The 26,968-nt window shown below is 37.6% G+C and overlaps 1 protein-coding gene across 1 annotated transcript in view; it reads left to right on the forward strand.

Moving 5' to 3' along the window:
* The window catches only part of LOC103598924 (cyclin-dependent kinase 14), a gene marked incomplete at its 3' end in the record, with an annotated part of 215,166 nt that overhangs the window by 79,217 nt on the left and 108,981 nt on the right, over nt 1-26,968 (forward strand). The window contains exon 4 of the mRNA XM_008582988.1: nt 18,654-18,774. Coding sequence (XP_008581210.1) covers nt 18,654-18,774 — 121 coding nt within the window. The remainder of the gene's footprint in view (nt 1-18,653; nt 18,775-26,968) is intronic.

The following is a 26,968-nucleotide window of genomic DNA, read 5'->3' on the forward strand; positions in this document are numbered from 1 at the left end:
AACGGAAAAAAAAAAAAAAAAAAAAAAAAAAAAAAAAAAAAAAACCAGCCCAAACTTAACTATTTCATACATTGTTAAGGAATACGCTCATGATAGCAGCTAGGTAAAGTCAATAATTTTTAATACAAACTAGTCATTTGTGACTTTATGATAATAATATTGCATAAAATGGATGTTGGTGTAAAAAATTTTTTTAGAAAAAGTATTATATTAGATGGCTTACCTTTTGACTTAAAAGTAAATAATGTGTAAAATTGCCAATAATTAAAACCAAAAAAGGTTTATAGAAAATGGTTGATAGTATAAAGGATATTTTTAAGAAATCTGTGGGTATTTTGTTTTGAACATCAATTCCATTAAGGTTTATTTTTAGAAATGTATGCTGCATTTGTTCCCAACATTTGATGTACTGTCATCTTCAAAGCCATGCGATAGATTTAGAGTAAGTTAGGACCCATGAATTACTGTTTTGGGCTTTGGGTTTAATATACAGTAATTTCAAAGATTATTCAATTCACATGTACTAAATTTTATATAACTTCCAGGCATATATTTCAAGTGTAGTTGCTCCTTTTTGCTCCTTTCATGAACTATTTGATGAAGGAAACAGTGGGATCAATAAAATAACGGATAGCAAAATATACAGCGCTTTATGATTCTGGAACTCAAATTTGTTTGGAAGAAAGTTTCTAAATCTAAAATATCTTCAGCTACATTGTGAGATTTCAAATAAAGCTTTATCTGAGATGTTGAATGCCTTGAAGGACAAGTTATGTGGACTGACAAGATGGGAATGTGTAAAGTATACTTAACAGATTCTGAGGAACTAGGACATGTGCTTCCGATGTTAGGTTTCTGTCTGTAATTCTTAAATGATGAGACAGTTGTCTAGTATAGCACAAGATGAGTTTATGTTTTATTCTTGACAGCTCTTTTAAAACCATGGCTGTCTCCTAGGAAAATTCTTGGTCCTGTAAAACTTAGCATGTGTGATGTTTGCTGACAAGTGAGGATACATAGATTGTCAGGTTGCTGATTCTGAGTTTGAACTTCTTAAAATCTATCAACTATGTTCTTGAATTCATTAGTCCTTGGTTATTTAGAACAGTATGTCTGGATGGAGAAATGAAGCATTCATTTCATTCATTGTAGGAATTGTAAAAATTAAAAAAAAAAAAAACAACTTCTAACTGCTTGGCCAGTTTTGACATTTTCATCATCTTAGAGAAATCTATTATATTTTAGTTTCTCTTCAAGGAAGATTTTTTTTTTTTAACTTCAAAATTTCTTGATGATTCAGATTGTTCATGCAAGCTTATCCAGGCTTTAGTAGCTAACTGGCTATTATGCAGACAAGCCTGAGCTTTAGAAGACAACTTGGTTGTACTGGTGAGAATATTTAAATAATAGTTTATTTTGGCTTGTCCCACCCAGTTATTAACTTACTGCTGCCAGCCACCAGTTTCCCTGCCACACCAGGAAAGCCTATCATTTATAGCCGAAGACTATTTTAGGACCCACACCATAAAGAAATAAGGCTGGATTCTTGGGGGAGGAGAGGCGCTGAGACTTTCCAGAGCTGGGTGAGGACTTATTTGACCTTCTTTCTTTTCTCTTTTAAAAACAATTAATTTTTTTTGGTAGGTAACATGCACACATAGTAATAGACATTTCAAAGAGTACAAAGTGGGAGTATAGTGAAAGTTAAATTTCCTTCTCCCTCCTGTTTTTCTTGTTCCTTTTCCTACATTCAGTTGCCTTTACCAGCTCCTTATGTATCTTTCCAGAGATATAATATGAATGTGTAAGCAGATATTTTTTTGCACAAACAGTATATAATATGCTCTTAGTTGTTTATTTTGCCTTTTCCCTTAACAATATATTATAGTTGGTTCCATACTAGTACATACAGATTTATTGGCCTCTCTGGCTGCATTTTGTATCTGTACCATAATTTATTTAGCTAATGCTCTCCTGCAGGTTGAGATTATTTTTAGTCTTTTGCTATAAACAGTGAAATGAACCTCCATTCACATAAGACTTTGTACGTATAAATATAGGATAAACACTTAGAATAAAGTTGCCACTAATCACTCTTTGAAATTTCTGAAACATAACCATTTACTTCCCAGTTTGATTCAACCAGTCAACTCAGTGAACCGTTACTCACGTGCTAGCCCAGGGGGCTTTTAAGAATCAGACATGGCCTCTGCCTTAAATAGGTTAGGGCCACTCTCCAGTGACTGTGATGCTTCAAGGTAGAGTGCTAGGTGACAAATCAGAGTTAAATATAACCTTGGGGATCAGGGAAAACTTTGAGGATGGGTTGGAATTAGAATTATGTATAGGAAGTGGCAGAGAAGGGCATGTGGGGAGGGTGCCTAGAATCCTGGATGCACCAAAGTACAAGCAGGATGCCCTGCCCTCCATCACATGGGTCTCCTCACCATACCTGTTGCCAGGCCTGCTTCTGTCTGAGAACACAGGTACCTCTGTACTCTCCGCCAGGAGCACTCACTCCCTGTCCATTGATACCCACAGAACATTAGGGCTTCTCAGCATGGGCCCTGGTTTATTTGCACAAGTGCTCCACGTGTTGTCTTGTGTCCGAAATGGGTGCCTCCTGCTCCTGCTCTCTGCTGTTCCTCTTTGTGCCACCATAACAGTGCCTCTAATGATGACTTTTATGGCCCAGCTGGCTTCTCCCTGGTGTCTTCTACTGCCACAACCATTCTAGTCTCCTTTGCCATCTGAACAGGGGCAAAGCAGGCCCTTCTCGTAGGCTGCTACAATACAGCTGACACCAGGCTATCATTTCTAGCAAGATTTTATGAAGGCTGGAAATTGGGGAAGGGCAGGGCAGAACAGGGGTATCACATGCTTCTATTCAGAGTCTCCACTCAGAACCTAGAGACCCATCCTCAGTGTGGAGTAAAGGGTCCTTTCTGTTTGTTTCCTGCTCATATCTCTCTGACTAGGACTGGTTTCTCCCTCCCCCAAATGATTGTGTCCCTGTGATGCTGCCTGAAATTCAGACCCCACAACACCAAGGCTTGGGAAAGAGGAAGTTCCCTCCTAAGAATCTAAGACCCTGGGAAGGTCCAGTTTAAGATCCTGGGGTCCACCTTCCATCCCCCAGCCACAGGACTGGGGGCTCTGACCTCCAGCCTAATAAACAATCATAGCATTTAATATTTAGACCAGAATGCAACCAGCAGCCCAATATCAATACTCCTAGTGGGATTTCAACTTAAATGTTACAAGTTGGGTTTTGTTGGTCCTGTCTTTTGGAGAGTGAAGAATAGCTTTTACCACATCCGTTTCTTCAGTTCTCTGGGTTTCCAAAATCATCTGATCAAGAATTGGGGGAAGCGTCTTTGTGTAGTCTTTGTGTTCCCCGAGGCAGCAAACTTCTGCCTCTAAGAAGCCCCAGAGACTCAGAAGCAAAGCTCTGCCAACACAAGCACCCAGTTTACCTTAAACCCTCTGTTTGAAACATCAGTATGCAGGTTAACTTCACAGCTTGCCCCAGAACAGTGGGTAATGAATTGCTTTATATTTACATAACAGAAATTGTCATTAAGTTGGTGTCTTAGTCCGTTTTGTGTTGCTATAAGAGAAATACCTGAGACTGGGTAATTTATAAGGAAAAGAGGTTTATTTGGCTTACGATTCTGGGGCAACTGCATCTGACATGGGCCTCAGGCTGCTTTGACTCATGGTGGAAAGTGGCAGGCAGCCGGCGGGTACAAGCAGATCACATGGCGAGAGGAAGCAAGAGAGAGAGAGGAGGTGCCAGGGTCTTTTTAGGCAACGAGCTCTCATGGGAACTAATAGAGCAAGAACTCACTCATTAATCCCCCCTCCCCCAGGGAGAGCATTAATCCATTCATGAGGGATCCACCCCCATGACTCAATCAGTTTCCAACACTGCACATTGGAGATCAAATTTCCACATGAGTTTTGGAGGGGACAACACATCCAAACTCCATCAGTTGGTTTTCCTAGAACAAGGAAACAATCAGTCTCAGAGTTAAATTCCAGTCTCTTCCTTCAGTAAAACTGAACAGCTGGAAGCTTTGAAATGAGTGCTTTTGTACTTCTGCCCATCAAGGATTTTAAAAATCTCTCAGGTCTGGGCACATCTCTTTCTGTGCTTAAGTTAACTTGTTGAGAAGCAATAACGTGTCACGCAGAATCAGACAAGCCTGATATTGCTATGTTTGAGATTTAAGATGGTTTGTCACATCTGAGTTTTGTAGTTTATAGCCTGGGATCTTACTAAGCAGAGGAAAGTTGATCCCCTTTCTAAATGTGCTTTAGATATACTTAGCCTTTTCTTTGTTCTACATTTCCAGAAGACCCAATGTTACATAAGGGTGAAGTAGGGATGGGGAGTGGTGGTAAGAAATTAGGAAATCATAAGATGTGATCCTTGCTTAGGGAGCTTATAATATAGCTAGAGAAATAAAAATAGAGATAAAATATGAATAAAAACAATTTCATATGCTGACTCTCAAGTGAGCTGAATAGAGCATGAGATGTGATATAAAAGTTTGGAGGAGAAAAAAATGCTTAGAACAGAGATTGATTAATTCTTGAGGTTTTATTTATCTAAATCTTAAATATTAGATTAGATAAAATTTGAGAGATCATGGAATTTGTCAGGCAAGTGGGCCCATCACTTACGTTATTAAGACCAGTAACTTGTATATTAATAGCTTTATGGTATGATGTCCTTTTGTATTTTTATTTAAAACATATGTGAGCATCATAAAGGGATTAAAATATTTTATGTATGTTGTGGGGTTATTTCTTAACCCCCCAAATGGATCTTGAGCTTTTATCTGATTCAACTATTCATATTAGGTTTTTAAACATTTTAAAATCTGGGGACATGTTTTCTATTTAAGACTTACACAAAGTTCCAAGGTATAAACAGGTGAAAGCCGAGCTGCTCTGGATCAGGTGATCTCCCAGTTGGCCAGGATGGCACATATGTGCCACCTGCTAAGGGAACACTGTTTCAGATGTTCATGCTAACTGTCTGTTTTTGATTTATATGTTAATCCAACAATAGACTCACTGTGAGCCAGACGCTATGCCAGGAACTCGGGATACAAGGGAAATGAACCGTGATTCTATTTTCAGGGAAACTGGTCTTAGTGCGGGGCAGGTGGGATGGGTGTGTAAATGAATGACATGAGATGTTCTTCTGTGCAAGTGCAGGGCTAAGTTAATCAGAGACTAGAGGAAAGCTCATTATCTGGACCTGGAAGGGGAGGGCAAGTCGGAGAAGGTTCTGGAGGACTTCTCCTGGGTATAATTTTGAAGGACCTGTGGAAGCTCATCAGCTGAGTAAGTCATAGCAGGATGTGAGATCATGTTGTGCCAAATGAACTGACATAAGAAAAGAAAATTACAGGTAATTTGATTGGCTGCTAACAATTGGCTAGAACATAGAAAGGGATGGGAAGAAACAAGGCTGGAATAGTAGCAGGGGCTTTTTATTCCTGGGAGTTTGGACTTCCAGGATAAAATCCAGAGGATCAATTAAGTTCTTTAGCAGAGGCATGACCTGATCAGATGGTGTTTTAGTTCATAGTAATGGCCGATATGTCTTGAGTGTTACTCTAGGCCAATTGCATGACGAAGCATTTTCCATGCATTATCTCATTTAATATACACAAATACCCTAGGAGTCAGGTGTGGTTATTGTGTCAGGGATCCTAGAAGGAAACAAAGGGCAATTCAAATGGGGCCATTGAGGAATGTTCCTCAAAGGGACTGTTTATGAACCTGTGGGCAGGCTTAAAGATGTGAAACCCGTTCAGGCCAGTAAATATGGCCTTTACTACTTCTCCCCTGCAGGGTTAAGAGAGAAATTGGTCTGGAGCTACCTGTGCAAGAGCAGTATCCTTCAAGGGAGAGCTTAGCCACAGCTGTCTCCCTGTCCACCTGGGAAGGGGCCAGGGGAACAAATATACTGGCCTCACTTTTCTCCTTCCTTGTGATCTTTGGTCAGTGTGTCTCTCGTTGGCCAAACCCAACTTGAGGCCAGGGGACAAGGACTATATAATTACAGGCTCATTAAGGTCAGCCTCTGGGAAGCATAGAACAGGGTGAGGAAGAGTCAAGAACATGTCAGGAGAGGCAAATAGAGAATATCCAGAGTTACTGCATGCATTTTACAGATGAAGCAACTGAAATTCAGCTGGGTTAAGTCATTTGCCCCAAATCATACAACTTGTAAGTGGTGGTCCTACCTGACCCCTCTTACATACTACATGAAACTCTCTTCATCAGACTATGGAAAAAGAATAGGAAGGGTAAACTTTGCAACTAGGAGACCAATTTAGGAGCTCTTTTTAAGGTTCAAGACCCAGAAGAAGTCTGAGGGCCTAAAGTGCCAGTGGCAGTGGGGACAGAAAGAAGAGAATGGATTAGGAATAGTGGAGGCAGAATGAATAGAACTTTGGGCCTCAATGTCCTTCCCTTTTAAAAATAAATGAAAATATTATGGAAGATACAGACTGAGATCCTTTCCAGAACAAAACTCTGTGAAGCAATTCTTCTCTGCAGTGATCGTGATATGGAATTAACATATTTTTGAAAATATTCACAAAATGCTCAGTCTACTTCCTTTTGGATATTTGAAGTTGTGACAGTTATTTACTACATTAGCAAAGACCAGCTACAATTTCAGGATAACCAAAATTGTCACCAGGTGTCACAAAACATGTTTAAACTCATCAAAATACAGTAAACATGTGCATTTCTCTTAATAGATATTTTCTTCTGATTATGATGTCTGGAGTCCCATACTGAGTACAGTGTTGAGACCGCAAAATATAACTTGATCTCTCCTCAAATAGCATAAGAGAAAAGAAAAATCTAAAAGCATACAGTAATTGAAAATAATTCAGAAAAAAACCAAAAACAAAACAAGAAAATACGTCAGAAAAAAATGGGCAGAAACCATAAATTAAAAAGTATTACAATAATTCAGTATGACCCAAACCTTTTTTTTCCTTAAATTGGTTTAGTAATTGCCTTGTTAATTTGCACTGATTCACATGGGCATTTACTGCTGTAAAAACATAAAAACGTCTTAGTTCAAGTTTGAAAGTAAATTGCCTATTTTCATCTCATGGAACATTTTAAAAATTCGCTTTAGTCGGGGCATTTCAAAAGCGATTTTTCTCTCAGTGTTATTTATTATATGCCCTTCAGATTGGCTTTGACCACACCCTGGTTTGAGTTTTCTGGAAAACAACAACAAGAAGCCCTCAGGGTCCTGTAAGATAAATAGCCTTGCCCCAACCTCAATTTCCATTTTCAGCTGTTACTCTCCAAGTCATCACAGCCTTCTAGCTAACTGCTTCATTTCTGGGATTACTGCCTTCTTCCATTTCCACTTTAAAACAAAGCAGATAAGAACTGTTCACATTTCAGCAACCAGACCCTGGCCTAACATGAAGGTTCCTGAGCATTTCTCTGCAGTACTTCCTTATCAAGTTTCTCTTTGCCTCCAGGGATTTTGGTCTGATTGTTCTGAGGCTCTGTAGACAACATCAGTCATGTGCTCTAGTTTGCATTTTTTTTTGGGGGGGGGAATGTCTTTCTGATATAACCAGCTTGTGATTTCTCCTCACTTTTTCCTACTCTGCCTCCCTTCCTCCAACCTTATCCTTCTCTGTCTTTCTCACCACTCTATTTATCTGTCACCATTCTGGACTTTGGACTTGCTAAGTGTAAGCCACCACCCAGTTAGAGTCCAGGCACAGATTCCCAAGTCCCTAGTCTTTCTGGGGAGTTGGTTATACTGTCTGCATTCAGATCCTGACATGGCCACCTACTACTGTGTGATCTGGACTAAATTAGTTTCTCTGGACATTAGTTTTCTTTCTGTTAAATTGGGATAGTAATAACCACACTACGTCTAGATTTTTGTAACTATTAAATGATATAATACATTTAAAACTCTTAGAGTACCTAACAGGTTGTAACTGCTCAATAAATCCTCAGTTTTGCCTCTGCATTATAAACACTAGCATATCTGCTGACTTCCAAGTATTTGCCAAGTAAGGACATTGGTCCCCCCAACTTAAAAAAATTTTTTAGATGGTTTAGGAAGGAAATGGAAATGATTTTCTCATAAACCTCCCAGAGAAACATTCATTCTAATTTCTTATTTCTTTTAAAAGCTAAAGAAACAAATACGCTAATAAGAACATATATTGTGATTTCAAATATTATGTATGTATAATAAGTTTCATCTTTACAGATTGGCTTCTTTCCTATCAAGTGCAAAGCATAACTCTGGCATAGAATTATAATTATTCTTACCTTATTTGACCTAATTATGGTTGTGATTATTTCAATAAGTATTTTCTTTTTAAAGTGTACTAGTTCATACTCATAATGCTTTGGGTATATATTAATACATATTTATAAACAAATGCCTTAAAAGTTCTGAGTATTATATCTTGATTTAAAACTTAGATTCTTATGATAAATTTAGTATGTTTTAGCTTTAATTTATAAAAATTGGAAACAAATCAGCATGGATGTGGAAATTAATCAAAATTGCTGATTTAGTTAGGTTATGAAATTCATTTTCTGTGTTGTGTTGTCATCTAGCATTGGAATAATAACTATGAGCTTCATTAACTGAGAAGCAGAAACTAGAAAACGAAATATAAACTAGTGAACTGTGCAAATGATGATATATTCACATACACTCTATTGAAAATGAGTTTGCATTCTCTGCTAATGCAGATGTGATGTGATGGGATCATTGAGGTGGAATTACTTAAAGGGATTTTTAAGAACTTGGGCATATATACGACCTTCATATCTTTAATGCACAAGATTTTTAGTAATATTTCCTTAGGATCACTGAGTTTTACTACTTGGTTGAACCTAAAGTCAATGTAGTCTGGCCCAGGGGTCAGCAAACTTTTTCTTAAAGGGTCAGATACTAAATATTGTAGCCTTATGGGTCATATGGTCTCTGTCAGCTACTCAGGTCAGCTGTCTAATGCAAAAGCAGCCATAGGCAGTATGTGAATGAATTATATCCATTCCAACAAAATTTATTTACAAAGACAGGTGGCCAGCTGTTGGATCCCAGATCTCAGCCTCTTAATGTACACATCACAAAAAAGGAAGGTTAGAGAGTAACTTACTCAAAGAGACAAAACTAACTAGGTAGCTCCAGAACCACCATCAGGCATTTAGTTTTGCCATATCACAAGTATTCCAGTAGGCAAGCTAATGCTCTGACAAAGCATGGTTCTCATGTGGTATTCAGCCAAAGAGTTCTGACTAATTGGTCTTACTACATTATTCATTTCCACTAAAGCAATATTTCCCAAGTATATTGTTTATATCTTCTATACAAAAATAGAAAAAAAAAATAGAAAATCAAAAAAATTCCTACATATGAAAGTTAATTATTTGAATATTTTTCTGCTTTGGAATGTCTATATTGAAATGTTATGATCATTTCTGTTATTTAAAAATAAAAGATATAAAAACATCTGTGCCTTTTAGGATAGACAGAAATTAGGCATAATTTATTGACCTTAAAAGTTCAGGGATAACTAAAAAAAATCAGAGCATAATAAACTATTGCCTTAAAATGTTTGGGTATTTTCTGGACTTAATTTCATTTTATTAAAATTTAGGTTCAAAGATTACTCTTATTTAGTTGAAAGACTGGAAAATGCTAATCAAAACATTTTTAAGGGATTTTGGTGTCCTGTACAGAGTAGCTTCTGTTAAAGTAGAAGTCTGGATAGAAACCAAAACAAAGATGTTACATTCAAAGGAAAGAAAAGGATATTATAATTGGAATCTTGAAACTCTTTTTCCACTTTAAGACAGGGCAGAGAAGTGGAAGGTGTCCAGCCTTCATGGTGATTGTACGTGGAGATTGGGCATTTAAATCTATTGTTGTTTTTATTCACATTGAGGAATGTTCCAATTTAACTTCAACTTTTAATAAAATTAATTTCAGTAAGCATAGGTCATTTATTGTCTTGAATGTATTTTGAAATTGATAATAATGTGCCATGGACAGACTTGGGGCCAGCGTAATAATACAGCAAGAGATGAGGAGGACCTAAGGAGGAGGAGCAGAGGAGGGAAATTATAAAGTAAAATCTACTGGATTTTGTGATTTTGTAAGTGGAAGAAACTTACATTGAAACAAGACTTCTGGCTTTTGTGAATGGATGGATGGTAATCTGTGTGGTGAGTTATAGACACTGGAGGAGGTAGTACTGCTTGGAGAATTGGAGACAGGAGAAAATATTTAATTAAAATTGAGATACATATAGGAGATCATGGAAGATCTAAGTGGACTTTTTTTTATATGGAAGTCTGAAGCATTAGGGGAAGATTGCTGCTAGAGATATGTATTTGAGATCATTAGTATGTAGATAGTAATGGAAGCTATGTGAGTATATAAGATTATATTAGTCCATTTTTGTGTTGCTATGACAGAATACCTGAGACTGGGTAATTTATAAAGAAACGAGGTTTATTTGGCTCAGCTGGGACAGCTGCATCTGGCACGGGCCTCAGGCTGCTTCTACTCATGGCAGAAAATGGCAGGCAACTGGCGGGTACAAGCAGATCACATGGCCAGAGGAAGCAAGAGAGAGAGAGAGAGAAGGTGCCAGGGTCTTTTAAACAACCAGGTCTTGCAAGAACTAATAGAGCGAGAACTCACTCACTACCCCTCCCCCAGGGAGAACATTAATCCATTCATGAGGGATCCACTCCCATGACTCAAACAGCTCCCAACACTGCCACGTTGGGAATCAGATTTCCATATGAGTTTTGAGGCGACAGCACATCCAAACTCTATCATTCTACCCTTGGCGCCCAAAACTCATGTCTCTCTCACATACAAAATATAATCATTCCATCCCAACAGTCCCAAAAGTCTTAGCTTCTTCCAGAACCAACTTAAAAGTCCAAAGTGTCATCTGAGACTAAAGGCAGAACTTGAATTTGCAGCTGTGAACCTGTAAAAATCAAAAACAAATTTATCTACTTTCTAAATACAATGGTGGGACAGACATTGGGTACACATTCCCATTCCAAAAGGGAGAATTAGACCAGAAGAAAGGAGAAACAGGCCCCAAACAGGCCCCAAACAAGCCCAAAACCCAGCAGGACAGACATTAAATCTTAAAATCCAAAATAATCTTCTTTGACTCCAAGTCCTGCATCCTGGGCACAGTGGTGGGTTTGGGCCCCCAAAGCCTCGGGCAGCCCCATGCCCATGGATCTATTGGGAGCGCCCACTGGGCTGCACCAGTGCCTATGGCTTTTCCAGGCTGGTGTATGGTTTTGGGGTCCTGCCAGCAGCCCCACTACCTTGGCTCTACTAGACATTTCCCCAATGGGGGCTCTCTGTGGGGTCTCTGACCCCACATTTCTGCTCGGCATTGCTCTAGTAGATGGCCTCTGCAGCATTTCCGCCCTTGTGGCTGCTCTCTGCCTTGACCCCCAGGCTTTTGCATACATCCTCTGTAATCTGGGTGGAGGCTGCCATGCCTCTGCTGCTGTCATGTTATTCTGGCCTGCTGGTTTAACACCACGTGGATGCCACCATGGTTTCCAGCTTGTACTCCCCAGAGCTGCTGCATGAACCACACTTGGGGGCTTGAGGTAGGCTGCTCCAGCCATAGCAGCTGGGATGCAAGCAGTACCCCAGGTCTGTCCTCCCAAACAAGTCAGTCCTTGTAGGCCTCCAGGCCTATGATGGGAGGGGTGCTATTCCAGACTTCTGAAATGCCTTCAGGGTCTTTCTCCCATTGCCTTGGCTATTAGCATCTGGCTGCTTCATAGCCATGCTAAAGTCTTTAGCATCAGTCTATCTGCTGCACCCTTGGATTTTTCTCCTGCTCTCTGTTTCTCTACCACTTTGCCAGGCTACAAATTTTCCAAATCTTTACACTTTGCTTCCCTTTTAATTATAAATTCTGGCTTTACGTCATGCTTTGCTGCCAACTAAGTGTAGGCTGTTACAAATAGCCATGCAGCTGTCTGAATGCTTTGCTGCTTAGAAATTTCTTCTGCCAAACATTCTAGCTCACAGCTCTTAAGTCTCACCTTGCACACAGTCCTAGGTCATGGACACAGTGCAGCCAAGTTCCTTGCTATGGTGTAGCAAGGGTGATCTTTTGTAGAGTTCCTGATATGTTCCTCATTTCTTCCTGAGACCTCATCATCCACCATGGCCTTTTCTATCAGCATTCTGGTCACAATATTTAACCAATCTCTGAAATGTTCAAAACTTTCCCTCATCTTTTTGTCTTCTTCTGAGTCCTCCAAACTCCAACCTTTGCCCATTACTGAGTTCCAAAGCCGCTTCTACATTTTCAGGTATCTGTGTAGCAACACCCCACTCCTTGGTACCAGTTTTCTGTATTAGTCCATTTTGTGTGGCTATAACAGAATACCTGAGACTGGATAATTTATAAAGAGCAAAGATTTATTTGGCTTACAATTCTGGGACAGCTGCATCTGGCAGGGGCCTCAGGCTGCTTCTACTCATGGCAGAAAGTGGCAGGCAGCTAGTGGGTACAAAGAGATCACATGGCAAGAGGAAGCATGAGAGAGAGAGAGAGAGAGAGGAGGTGCCAGGCTCCTTTTAAACAACCCGCTCTCACGGGAACTTGTTGCTTTGCATTGCTTTGCCCCCCACGGATTTGTCACCCCACTTCCCCTGGGTAACGGAGATGGAAAGGATTACTCAAAGCCCATCTCTTCTGAGCAGTGAGAGGCCATGAAGTGGTTAATCTCCCACCAGAACCCTCAAGCGAGAGGGATCCCTTCCTTGGGAAATTAACACCGAATTGGGGTTCTTTTCCTGCATTTATTTTCCAGACCAGGAAGTTACTGGAGAGAACAAAGGTGGGGTTATAGTTTAACAGTATAGGCAGGTAACTTTCAGTGAAACAGGCCAGTAGACAACTAAGTGATATTATCAACACAAGCTTGATCTTAGCAAACATTCCTTCTTATAGCAATTTCTTACTACCTTTACATAACAATCAGTGACTAGTATGTCTTTGAGCCAGCAACCTGCTGTGCCACAATTCTTATCTTGCAACAGAGACTTATAGCCTGAGGAAAATTTCCTGTCCTTGCAAAGTCAATATTTGAAACTGCAAGACTTTGGAAAACCAGGCCCTGCGAAGTACATATGCTTTATAGTATATTCCACAGGAACTAATAGAGTGAAAACTCACTCATAACCCCCCCCCCAGGGTGAGCATTAATCCATTCATGAAGGATCTGACCCTATGATCCAAACTGCTCCCAGCATTGCCAAGTTAGGGATCAAATTTTGACATGAGTTTTAGGGGGACAGCACATTCAAACTCTCTCAAAGATCATACAAGGAAAAGTAGCCAAGTGCAGAGGGAAGAGGTTAAAGGCCCTGGAGAACACCAGAAGAAAATACTTCTTTTGTTTGTTGGTTGTTTATTGATATACTATAAGAGCATTAATAGTCTTCAAACAGTTTTAGCACAGCATAAAATACTTAATATAAATCCTCTAGAAGAGAAAACACTCTGTTAAAAAATTACATATATATGTATATATACATACGTACACACACACACATATATATATACACATCCATACATATATACACATCCTTATATATATATATACACACACACCCATACATATATACACATCCATATATATACACATCTATATATATATATATATATATATACACAAACACATAGGTATATATATATATATCACACTGTGTTGTAGCTTTCCTCAGGGAATACAGAAGGCTTTAAGTCTTTCCCTTTTCAGCCTAACTGCCTGATGGTAAAATACTACCCAAATATTTTATGCCTGTGTAGAGTCAAGTCATGAGGAAAGGAACCCTCCTCCTAGAAATATTGACTTTGTGATTAAGAGCAAGACACTCTCTTTCTGGTTGTTTGGGAAATGAGGTGTGTTGAGAGGGAGGTGTGGGGTTGTTCTAATATAAAAATGAAACGACTGAAAAGCACAAAAGAGTGGCCCATTATGTTTTCTGTCACTTGTAATGCGATAACTGAAACTGGGTAATTTATAAAGAAGCAGAACTCATTTCTTATAGCTTTGGAGGCTGGGAAGTCCAAGGTCGAGGGGTTGCATCTGGTGAGGGCCTTCTTCTTGGTGGGGACTCTTTATAGAGTCCTGTGATGATGCAGGGATTTGCATGGTGAGGACTGAGCAAGAGCACACATTAACATGCTCTCTTGTTCTCCTTGTAAAGCCATCAGTGCCCCTCCCATGATAACCCACTCATCCATCAAGCATCCATTAACCCATTAATCCATTAATACATGAATAGATTAATCCATTCATGAGGGCATAGCCCTCACAATCAAATTACCTCCTAAAGGTCCCACCTTTCAATAGTGCTACATCAGGGATGAAGCTTCCATATGTGCTTTGGAGAGGACAAACATTCATACCATGTATGGAATATAAAATCTAATCTATATATGGGTACAGCTAAAAGAACTTTGGGTGACTTTGGAACTTAAAACAATTAATAGTAAAATGCATTTGCTCCTAGACTCATAGCATGTTCCCTTTATTAATTCTGGTTAGGGTTGTACTGAGTGCCTGTAGGACATTCTGGTATCTATGACTAGCGGGGAATTAAATAGAACCAGGTTTGACACCCAAGGTCAATTATGAGCTGGAGATAAAATTTTTGGAGAAATTGAATAGAGCCAGGTCTGAAACCCGAGGACAAGTGCTGTGATCTGAGTGTTTGTCTGCTTCAAAGCTCATGTGGAAGCTTGATCCCCAATGAGACAGTGTTGAAAGGAAGGTGATTGCATTGTGAGGGTTATGTCCTCATGAATAGATTAATTCATTCACAGATTAATTGGTTAATGGATAAACAGGTTTTCATGGTAGAGGCACTCATGGCTTTATAAGCAGAAAAAGTACATTGAAGTGCTCTTGCTCAACCCTCACTCTGTGATACTTTGCGTTGTCACAGGACTCTGTAGAGTCCCCAGCAAGAAGGCCCTTGCCAGATGTGGATTTACCAGCCTCCCAAACTATAAGAAATAAATTTTGTTTTCTTATAAATTACCCAGTTTCGGGTATTCTGTTACAAGCAACAGAAAACTAAGAAGTATGAGCTAGACAAAAAATTTTGGGAGAAATCACCTATGGATGACAGTTAAAAACATCACATTAGCCACAGTGACCTACAGAGTATATACATTTGAGAAAGCACTGATATTAGTATTTAGCCTAGACAAAATGTGTGTTTAAGGGGCACTAGCGGAAGGTCCCAGAAGGAGACTAAGTCATTCCTGGCTAACTATTCTATATCTGAGAAATAAAGGGAGACAATATGAAAGAAAGGGAGTGGTCAGCAGAGTCTAATGCAGAGGAGACAGCTATTAAGATAAGGCTTGAAAAGTGTCCATTGTTTGATGCTGAAGGGCTGGTCTGCTTATGGCAAATGTTGGAAGCACTGTCCTTGTCCTGTGATTATTCTGTGTCCATATCAAAGGGTAGAACAAGTCTCAGGGTGACAGTAGATGTTATCTATAGGGTAACCATCTTATAGAGTTATGAAGAGGAATTCTTTCCTTGGTAAAAGGTTAGCTAGAAAGCTTGTTAACTCCTCTGGAAATCTAAGATTCTTTTATGCTAGTATCTGAACAGCCCAACTTTGAATCATTGGCAGTAGGGCTTGAATAGCAAGATATCCCCCTCTACTCCAGGGTCTTTTGTTAGTTAGAAATAGCAACACGTTAAAGCTGGATAGGCAGGGTTATTATATAAGCCATTTCAGGTGCCCACAGGAACTTGAACCCCTTCATGTGCACACACTCAGCCAAAGCAGCAACGTGCAAATAACCTGTACTCATCTGGTTAGCGTTTCACTTTGCTTTTTGACTTTTAATTCAAACTAAACATTAATATAGGAAGTTTTGATAATAAGCCATGAACTTCATCTTTTTTTAAAGGTAGTGTAGCTCTCTTCCTGTAGTGTAACCATAGCAACTGACAAGGTACAGAGAAAGAAAGCTTTCACACATGCTGTGCTAATTAATCCTGCCCTACAGTTTTCCTTCAGCTGGAGGATGCAGTTTAATAAATTTTGCATGAGTAAGCGTGTTTTGATGCATGAACTGTATAAATACATAGCATTATCTTTACCAAAAATATTTGGAAAAAATGTAGTTATGTGCTCATACTTCAAAGTGTACTTTTCTTTTTCTTTTTTAAAAGCCATTGTTTTAATAATTGTCTTGCTCTCAAAAGTTTTGGGATTTATTTATCTTATTAGCTAAACAAAAACATTGTTAGATTAAATCCTTTTGTTCATATATATATATATATGGGACACTTTCCACAAGAAACTGTTTTGATTGACTGTATTTAAAATAAGATGATGAGAGTTTTTCTCAAGAGCTGCAGAAGAATGTATCTTAAAAATATAATAACAGTCTTCATTCTATATGACACATATACGTGGAAACCATGTTAAGAAACTCAGTCTTAACACTTTGAAAAGTTAGATATTGAAAAGTCATTTTCACTGTTGTTTTGGGAAGTTATGTGACTCATCTGGCTGAAGTTGGGCAGTCTTTGACCTAAATGTGGGAAGGAAGAAAATAATGTAGAAAGATAATTTTTCTTCTTATATTTTCCACAGATATTTAACCAGTTTAACAAATTCATATTCAGAATGAACATAATTGATCTAAAATTACATATAATTATTTTGATTTATACTATTTTTAGTTTTAATTTGAGGTTGTCTTCTCCCTTTAAAAGTGGGAATATTTCAATTTTTTGTAACTAGCCTGGTCATCTGAACTGTCAAAGAAAATCTCAGACTTTTTCATTCTCCTGTTTCTCTGGCCTAGCTTTCTGACAGTAGGGCCTCGGGAAAACTAAGGGAATCTAGCCTGAATGTTTTTTGTATCCCCTTTGACTTGACAACAGCATATGGAGTAAATCAGAACCTATTTCAGGACTTGTGCTTAGGTCTTTGGTCTCTCTAAGGAAGCATAGTCAATTGAGGAACCAAACCTTTTGATGAGATTACCAAATTCTGGAGACACTACTATTCTGATTGTCCTATCTATTGTTCAGTTTTGTCTGAATTGAGGTAGAATAAAACCTTGCAGAGAAAAAAATGCAAGAGATTATAGAAAACTGTTATTGAAAAGAGTTATTCCATTTATGTGCAGAAAAGTTGGGGACCGTGAATGTGTAAGTATGTTTTTGGGTATATAATCTGTACATTTTAATATGGAATACTTGTAAATGTTAACCAACTTATAACATGCCATTGCATCATTATTAAAACTGCAATGTAGAAAAAAATTGAGACTGTAACCATGGTTGAGTTAATTAGAAATTCTTTGTCTCACCAGCCATCCTATTAATTTAAAAATGTACATATAATGCAGAAAATGGAATGCTCTGTTTAATAAACAGAAAAAAGTCATATTCCTAAATACTATGTAAAAATTTAAATAATCAGAACATTAAAACGAAAATGTTATGGTAAGAAATGTTACTGTAAAAATGTTTTGTGCACTTTGAGCATCATAGTGGTAAGTAATACTTTACACTTGTCATTAATGAACATAGCTAGATAGAAAATTATCACACAGTTTATTTTTTCTTTTAAAAAATAACATCTGTAGATTTTGTGATTATTAAAAGAATTATACATTCATTGCATAAAACTTGAAAAAAACTCAGAAAAGGTTTTTTAAAAATTGGATAATCCCATATTCCAGAGGTAACCACTGAAGACATTTAAATGTATTTTCTGCCAGTCTTTTTTCTATGCATGAGTAATTATGGTTGTGAGGTAAAACTGCCTGTATTTTTTTAACTTAACATATTATTGTGACCATTTTTCAGTTTTTAAAAATTCTTAGAAGACATTTTAGTTTATAATATACTATCTCATCATCTGTATATACAAGATTTATCTGTCTATTCCTTAATAATTATTTATATAGGTGGTCTTCAGGTGAGCTTCCCCAATAAGCATTTCTTAATGAGTGTTTGACAGAACACTGAAACCACAAGAACTTTTGGGACAACCATTTGAGAAAAGTGTTATACTCTCTTCTTGTAGATTCACAATACACATTAGAAAAATTAAGAGCATGCAGAAGTCTCACAATTTGGAGACTGTTTAACTTTATAAATCCATCTTTTCTCAAAGTTATTTGACCAAAGAACCCTTTCTCATAACACTTATACATTTATAACTTTCAGAAGTAGAGTTCCATGAAACATACTTTGGAAAATTCAGATTTCTAAGTTTCCATGTTATGTCTAATAGTTTGTGAATCATTTGTTTACTCTGCTGATATTTAATTAGATGCAATGCTTTAGTGGAAAATATAGATGATTTAATGGTTATTAGCATATATACAAAGCAGAGAAACCACAGTATGCTTTCTACAATCTTTCCATTAACCTTGACATTACGTTTGCGATTCTGTATTACAATACTGTGTTCGACCTTTCAAAATTGTGAACATTCAAATTAAAATTCCCTTGTTCTGTTAATGCCCATTAAACTTTTTTATGTTTCATATGACCCACAGGTCTTGCAAGAGCAAAATCCGTCCCTAGCCACACATACTCCAATGAAGTGGTTACCTTGTGGTACAGACCTCCAGATGTCCTCCTGGGCTCGACAGAATATTCCACCTGCCTTGACATGTGGTGAGAAATGGAAGCTTTACTTTAGCTAATCCATCTGTGTTGCTTGGTCTGAGTCAAGTCTAGACAAACATCCTAATAGTTTGAATGAAGATTAATGGTGCAGGAGTGTCTGCCTTTGTGTGTGGCAATACTGCTGGATTTTTAAAAACATGATTGGGAATGTTCCCTAATCAGCATCTCCCTTGTAGATGGTGTCTGGTAATGGTTCTTGATGGACAGGGGCAGAGACATTTTTCTGTCTGTCAGTACTGTGATTTTTCTCCGTAAGGGACTTTATTTGTGGCTTCATTTTATGACAAGGAAGTATACATCTACAAACAGCAATAAGGTTGGAAACAGTAGGGAGCATGTTTAAATTCACAACAAAGCTCAGATAAGTGGTCTGAAAATTTTGGTGTAACTGCTTGACACCAAATTTGTTTACTGAATACAGCTGAAAACTTTATCCAAAATGAAATAAAATGATTACTTTTTAAAAATATCATAAGTTTAATTTCAGCAGAGTCTCAGTTTCACACAATGGTTTTGCAAAGCTTAAAAATCTATTTCATGAATTCTGATGACTAGTAAGATTTAATGCATTATTATTATTAATGGTCATCGATGCTGAGTTCCCAATCAAGTGTGATCTAAATCAAATAATCAAATAAGGTAATAATCTTATTTTTAGCATTCAGGATAGGCTTACTAGTAACTGTTGAGTATGTCTTTTATTAATAGAAAAATTCCTTTTCTAGACTCACAATTGTGTTCAAAGTAAAACAATTCACATATGGCATGGCTATTTTATAACAGGAACCATCTTCCTTGAGTCATTATGCCTCCATATATAGGATTCAGATACATGTTCATATAATGTTTATGATCTCGGTAAAACTTCAGCAGGTGTTGTGTATATTATTGCTGTGTACTTATGTCACTGCTCTACCCCCAGTAATCTTGGCTTTTAGTAAATTAGGCTTTAATGAGACTTGGCTTCTTCCCTGATGTTTCTGATCCAAAAATTTTATGGTGAGAAAATGATCAAGTTCCTTGCAATGTAGAGCACAGTAGATTTTCTTAATTTAGGTTCTAGCAACCCCCGCTTCCAATAATTGGATTTGGGGACCTGTAAAGCAACATTTTGTATATTTATTTTTATGGAGCGTAGATCTGTAGCTTTCAATAGAGTTATAAAAGAATCTAGATCATCAAACATTCTAAGATCGGATTTCATAAATTTTGTAGTGCCTTAATAAATCAAATACCATTTTAATGATATTATAACACATGAGAATAAAGATGAACATCTATCATTGAGGGTTGAACTAATCCATTTTTTCATTTTACTTTCCTGCCTTCTTTTTTTTTTTTTTTCATGGTTGTTTACACAGATTTTTTTTCCAAGGCTAGGCAGGGGCTTGGGCAAAATAGATATTTAGATCATTAGTTATGATGGATGCAGCAGAATATCAGTTACTAACTTACTCATTCCCTTCATACTTCCTTCCTTATAGTTGAGAATTAGCTATTACAAATAATCATTATTTAATATTCTTGAGTTATGAGTTAGGATGTTTTTCCTCTATTTTTTGAGTATGAAAATTCTAGGTTGCCTTTCAACAAGGTCAGTTAAGGACTCTGCTAATAAAACATAATTTGGAAACATTTGTGGCTTGGAGCCAGTTTTGTCTTAGTTGCATGGCTGTTCAGTTAAAACTGTACCCTCACAATCAGGCAAAGCTGTTTTTTTATACACTAGTGGCTAATTTTTCCCAAATGTTTAAAAGTACTCTTTAAAATACAAAGAACCACATGGACTGTGACTTGCTAATACGTCTGCTTCTGATGTGTAGTATTTGATTTCCAACCTGTGCCTCTTCCCCACTTTTGTCGCGCACGCGTGTGTGTGTTTTCATTCTTTTAGGAAGATGGCGTGGGCTGCCAATTTGCTTTGAACAGAGGCATAATGGAAGCATAAGAAGAAGACAGTTATTTAAGTGGAAGGGATCAAAACTGATAGAAAATAGTAGACCCCAAATGCCCTTTTGTCTACATGCCAAGATTATTCATTGCCAAAAACAAATGGCACATGTGTTGTCTGAGCAGATTCCCATGCTTATTGGCTCTTCACTTCCAAACCCTAAAATCTAAGTTATGTCTATGCTATGCCTGTCATGCTGGATCCAGTCTCATTCCAAGCCATTTTCTAAAAGCCATTTTGTTGTTGTACTGTAAGTCAGGTAAAATGTACGTGTTTTTCCAGTGAGAGAGTAGTTCACAGGGCACTGATTTTTGCATAATCAATGACATCGACTCTGGGTGTTCAGAGACCTAGAAATGGGACTATAATTGAGTCATGGCTCAGCTGCACCAAGGAGAAGTGCAAGTATTAACCCATCGACAATAGCAGGGAGGCAGGTGGCAGTAGTTTTAGGCTATTTTTACAGTTCATTTACCGTCGTGGGGCACTAGGGCAGTAACTAAAAACTAACGATCCCTACACAATGTTACATTTTCTAGTTTTCTGTGTAAATAACCACAGGCAATAAAAAAACTTAATGAAGACACATATGCATTAACATTGTCAGCAAATGATGGATATCAGAGCTTGCTGTGGTATGATTTACTCCTGCAGGTCTCCAACACCGTGGCAATGTGTGAATACACTGTGTGATTTGAGAACTCAAGAAACATAGTTTTTGTCCATAATGGAAAATTGCGGCAGAGTACTCAAATTGAACCTTGCCTCTTGCATAACTTCTGTTAATTTTTGGATTTTGTAACTCTTTGAAAGTCAAGGCATAGGAGATCATTGCTAAGCTTCTAAACCAAAAAGGATTACCAAGTTCTCAAAACCACATTAAGAGAACTGCAAATGTAACAAGCAGCTTATCTGTGTAGTTCTTCCCTTGCCAGGGAGCTCTGCTCTAGCTGTTGAGGTCATTGCTTCAAATCAGCTTTATATTCATTTATAGAAGCTCATAAATATGCTTAGAGCTGCATTTGTTTTATAAAGCAGAAGGTCACTTGGGATTATTTTAAGGGATCAATTTTTAATTTAGGGTGACTGAGTTATCTGTAGCTAATAAATGATTATCTCATCTAGATCACAGTGCTTTGGGGGTGCCAAAATGTACAGTAGCACTACCCTGTGATAACAGCTACAGTGCTCCCCAACACAGTATGTGAAGAATGATAACATGTCAGTTTCTTCCTTTCATCATGTTTTTAAAAGCTAATTAACATATTAACTACGCTTGTCAAAATGTGGGGCAAACCATTTATAAATAAGCCTGTCAAATGTAATGAGATTGCATATTAAATCACCCGTTCTCTATTACATCTCTGATTTAAGATTAAAATTAATTTATTTAACATTGTAGCAGCTGGGTGGTTAGAAAGAAATTTCCATGCCAGCCTTGATATATAGAAAAATGTCGGCATCAAAATTGATTTTGTATATATCAGAAAAGAAATTACCTGTTTGTTAAGTATTATAAGGCTAGTTAGCATTTCTTTCTATTAAATAAGCTAATCACCATACTTACTGGCAGTGTACCAAGTTCTGTCATCATCTTTATGATCTCCTTTTAAAATTTTTATTGATTTATTTTGTTTTATTTATTTATTTATTTTTTCCTTTTTGTCTTTTTCGTGACCGGTAACGGGGTCACAACCCTCGGTGTCGCACCCGCACCACGCTCAACCAGTGAGCGGACCGGTCTCTATATGGGATCTGAACCCTCAGCGGGAGCGCTGCCGTGCTCCCAAGCGCCGCACTCTACCGAGTGCACCACTGGGCCGGCCCTATTGATTTCTTTTAATCGACACAATGTAATTGTGCATGCTTATTGAGTACAATTTGATGTTTTGATACATATATATATATATATATTATCTGTATATATCTGGTTGGGGTAGTTAATGTAACCACGTCATACACTTATTTCTTTGTGGTGAAAACATTCAAAAGCCTCTCCTCTAGCTGTTAAGTAATATATGCAAAACTTAACTGTTAATCATAGTCACCCTACTGTATAATAGAACACCAGAACTTATTCCTTCTATCTAATTGTAATTTTATACTCATTGGCCAGTAATATCAACTTCTTTTTTTTTTTTTTTTTCTATTCCACTATGTGTGAGATCATATGGTATTTGTCTTTCTGTGCTTGGCTTACTTCACTTAACATAATGCCCTCCAGGTCCATCCATGTTACAACAAATGACAGGATTTCATTATTTTTTATGGCTGAATAGTATGCTATTGTATATATATGCCATATTTTCATATCCATTAATCCATTGTTGGAAACTTAGGTTGATTCCATATCTTGGCTACTGTAAATTGTGCTGCAATAAAGATGGGAGTATAGCTATCTCTTGGACATACTGACTTCATTTCTTTTGGGTGTTTACCCAGTTGTGGGACTGCAGTCAAACAGTTGTTATATTTTTAATTTTTTGAGGAACCTCCATACTGTTTTTCATAATGGCTGGATTAGTTTACACTCCCACCAACAGTGTGCATGTGTTCCCTTTTCTCCACATCCTTGGCAACACTTACTTTCTTTTGTCTTTTTGATAATAGCCATTTTAACTGAAGTGAACGGGTATCACATTTTTGTTTTGATTAGGATTTTCCAGATGATTAGTGATCAGCACTTTTTCATATGCCTGTTGGCCATTTGTATGTCTTCTTTTGAGAAATGTCTAAGATCCTCTGCCCATTCGTCAATTGAGTTATTTGTTTTATGCTGATGAGTTGTTCAAGTCCTTATGTATTCTTGATGGTAACCCTTTGTCAGATGTATAGTTTGCAGATATTTTCTTCCATTCTATAGGTTGTCTCTTCACTCTGTTAAAAATTTCCTTTGATGTGTGAAAGCTTTTTAGTTTGATGCAATCCCATTTGTCTTTTTTTGCCTGTCTTGCTTGTGCTTTTGAAGTCTTATTTAAAAAATCCTTGCCCAGCTCCATGTTGTAGATCATTTCCCATATGTTTTCTTCTAGTTTCAGAGTTTTGGGTTTTACATTTAAATCTTTAATCCATTTTGAGTTGACATTTGTATTTGGTGAGAGGAAGGGGTTTAGTCTCATTCTTCTTCATGTGGATATTCAGTTTTCCAAGCAACATTTACTGAAGGGATTGTTTCCCCCCATATGTATTCTTGGCATATCAAAGATCAGTTGACAGTTAAGTGTGTGAACTTATTTCTGGGCACTCTGTTCTGTTTTATTGTTCTATGTATCTGGTTTAATGCCAGTAACATGCAGTTTTGGTTACTATAGCTTTGTAGTATAATTTGAAGTCAGGTAGTATGATGCCTCCAGCTTTGTTCATTTTTCTCAGGATTACTTCAGCTATTGGGTTTTTTTTGGATTTGTTTTTTTTGGGGGGTGGGGGCTGTACGAATTTTAGGAAAGTTTTTTCTATTTCTGTGAAGAATGTCTTTGGTGTTTTGATAATATTGCATTAAATCTGCAGATCACTTTGGGTACTATAGCCATTCTAAAAACATTAATTCTTCCAATCCATGGACATGGATATCTTTTAATTTATGTCCTCTTCAGTTTCTTTCTTCATAGTTTTACAGTTTTCATTGTAGAGGTCTTTCACAAAGCCTTGGTTAGGTATATTCCTAAGTATCCAGCTTTCTTTCTAGTTATTGAAAGAGAAATTGTTTTCTTGATTTCTTTTTCAGATAGTTTGCTATTAGTATGTAGAAATGCTGCTGACTTTAATATGTTGATTTTATATCCTAAAACTTTGCTAAATTCATTTTTTAGTTCTAACAGTTTTTTGCTGGAATCCTTAGGGTTTTTTGTATATAAGATCATGTCATCTGCATAGCGCACTACAGCCCAGAACTCCTCGGCTCAGTGATCCTCCGGCCTCCTGGGTAGCTGGGACTACAGGCATGCACCACCATGCCCAGCAGATTAACTGTTTTAGACATTATCTACTAAGTTGGTGTTATGGTAGATGAGGATTTAACTTTCTTCCTTCAACCTCGCCACACTCCACCTTCACCTCATTCTCCCAATATAGAAGCTATATCATATTATGACACATTAACATGTGAATATTATTCATAGTTAAGTCAAGTAGTATTCATGATTATATATCCTTTCTTGTATAACCTTTTGCTTTTTCCAAACTTAATAATTGCCTGTGATTTTTATTAATTTGATTGTCATCGTTCCTATTGCTAATTATTTATAGTTGTAAGATATTTGTCAATTACCTGTGAAAAATATTTTCCAAATGCTTAAACACATCAGCAATTCTGTAAGTCCCATTTAATTTTCTTGACACATCCCCTTCTCAACTTTTTCTTTGAAACTTTCCTCTCTCAGCTCTGATCTTTTGCCTTAGCACACCTGAACATTTGTCATCCTAGACTTCCATTTGCCCTCCACCCTGTCCCCCACTGCCCCTCATCCTCCGTGTTGTTGTGGGCCCTAAGCTGGTTATTCTCTGTTTCCCTCCAAATCTGTTCTCCACCCTCTTATTTCCTTCCCTGTATTCCAGACGGCTTACCCCTAGGCAGTGCATCCTCCAAAGTGCCTTGGCTGCTGGTTTCCAGTTGGGTTCAGGCAAAAGGTGAGTGGGAAGAGAAGGATATTGGGTATTCTTCCTTAATTCTTCCCAACTTTAGGCCATGTTTCTGGAAATGGCTGACTACAACAGTGGGGAAGCTCCTCTTCCACAGCCGTAGCTGTCCCTAGACTCCAATAACACTTAACCTTTTAGTTCTGGGGGGGGAAGTAATGGCTTCCTCCTGTTGCTAGCCTCTGAGTATTTCAATATGTTTTGTTGGTTCCCTTCCACCTCTGTAGGTAGTTACTTCTGGGTTGGGTTCATTTCCCTTCTAGAACTTTACTGATTGCAGATCTCCTATAACCTAATCCCATGTCTTTCTCCTTTAGTGTCCTAATAAGGGATGTATTAGAGAGACAATTTTCAAATTCTTAGTTTTCTGAAAATGTCTTTATTGTACTCCTACACAATTGATAAATTTGGCTAAGTGTATTATTAATAAAATATATTGTAAACCTCACTATTAGATTTTTTTCCTCAGAATTTTCAATGCAATCCTTCATTTCTGTAGAGCTTCTCGTATTACTGCTGAGAAGTGTGATTTCATTCTGATTCTCGATCATTTGTGTGCCCCATCAAACTTTCTCTCTGGAGAGTATTAGGCTCTTCTTTCTATCAGCTTAAAAATAAACAGCAGAGAGACTAGCTCATCAAAACAGAGTTTACTTGGGAATAGCAAGAAATTACAGTTGAGGATATGTGTGCTATGGCAGACCATAGGCACATCTGAAAAGGGTGAGGTGAGCGGAAGCTTTTAAAAGGAAAAAAGAAGTTCATGTAAGCTGCTTTGAAACAAAGACCATTGTTACAGGGGCTTGTTGCAAGGGTTGACAGTAGCTCATTGATAGAGAAAGCCATTGTTAGGCAGACATCCTGGTGCAAGTGGCTTATCTGGAATAATGTGCTCTCAAGGAATTTCTTGGGTAATTTCTGTCGTAGGCGTTCATGCGTGAGGGCTCCTCCTTCATGGCCTCCTGGCTCTGAGTTTGACATAAGTGACTCCATTTTGGTACTAACAACTTTCACGTTTCTATTCTTGGTATTCTGAAATTGTATGATGATATACCTTGGTAGTGTCTTTTTCTATTAGTGCTAGGTAGATTCCTTTCAATATAAAGACTTATATGTTTCAGTTCTTAGAAAGCTTTTTTAAATAATTATTTTCTTCCATCTTCTCTGTCTCTGCTCTCTGAAAAAAAATTGTCCTAGTTTGATATTGGAACTCCTCTATTTTTTTAAAAAAATTGTTTCTCTCTTATTTTACAACGTTTTATCTTCCAAACCTTCCATTTAAAAAAATTTAGTTACATGTATATTTATATAACTTATATATTTTATATATATATATATAAAATTGCTCTTTCTTCCTTTTCCTCTGATCTTGATTGGAAATTTTCTTTAGATATGGGAGTGGGAGGTCTTTGGCTATCCATTCACTTTTATAAATGAGGCACTATATCTGTATGTTTAGAAGGAACCAATTGACTGTTCAGTCCATTGTATATCATTCAATCAAAGAGTTGACTTTTCATTGGAAGATCCTCAAATGTCAGTATCTGGGGCCGGCCCAGTGGCGCACTGGATAGTGCGCCGCTTAGGAGGCGCGGC

Source organism: Galeopterus variegatus, unplaced genomic scaffold (genome assembly GCF_000696425.1).
Source record: "Galeopterus variegatus unplaced genomic scaffold, G_variegatus-3.0.2 Scaffold2787, whole genome shotgun sequence".
Classification (NCBI taxonomy): Eukaryota; Metazoa; Chordata; class Mammalia; order Dermoptera; family Cynocephalidae; genus Galeopterus; species Galeopterus variegatus.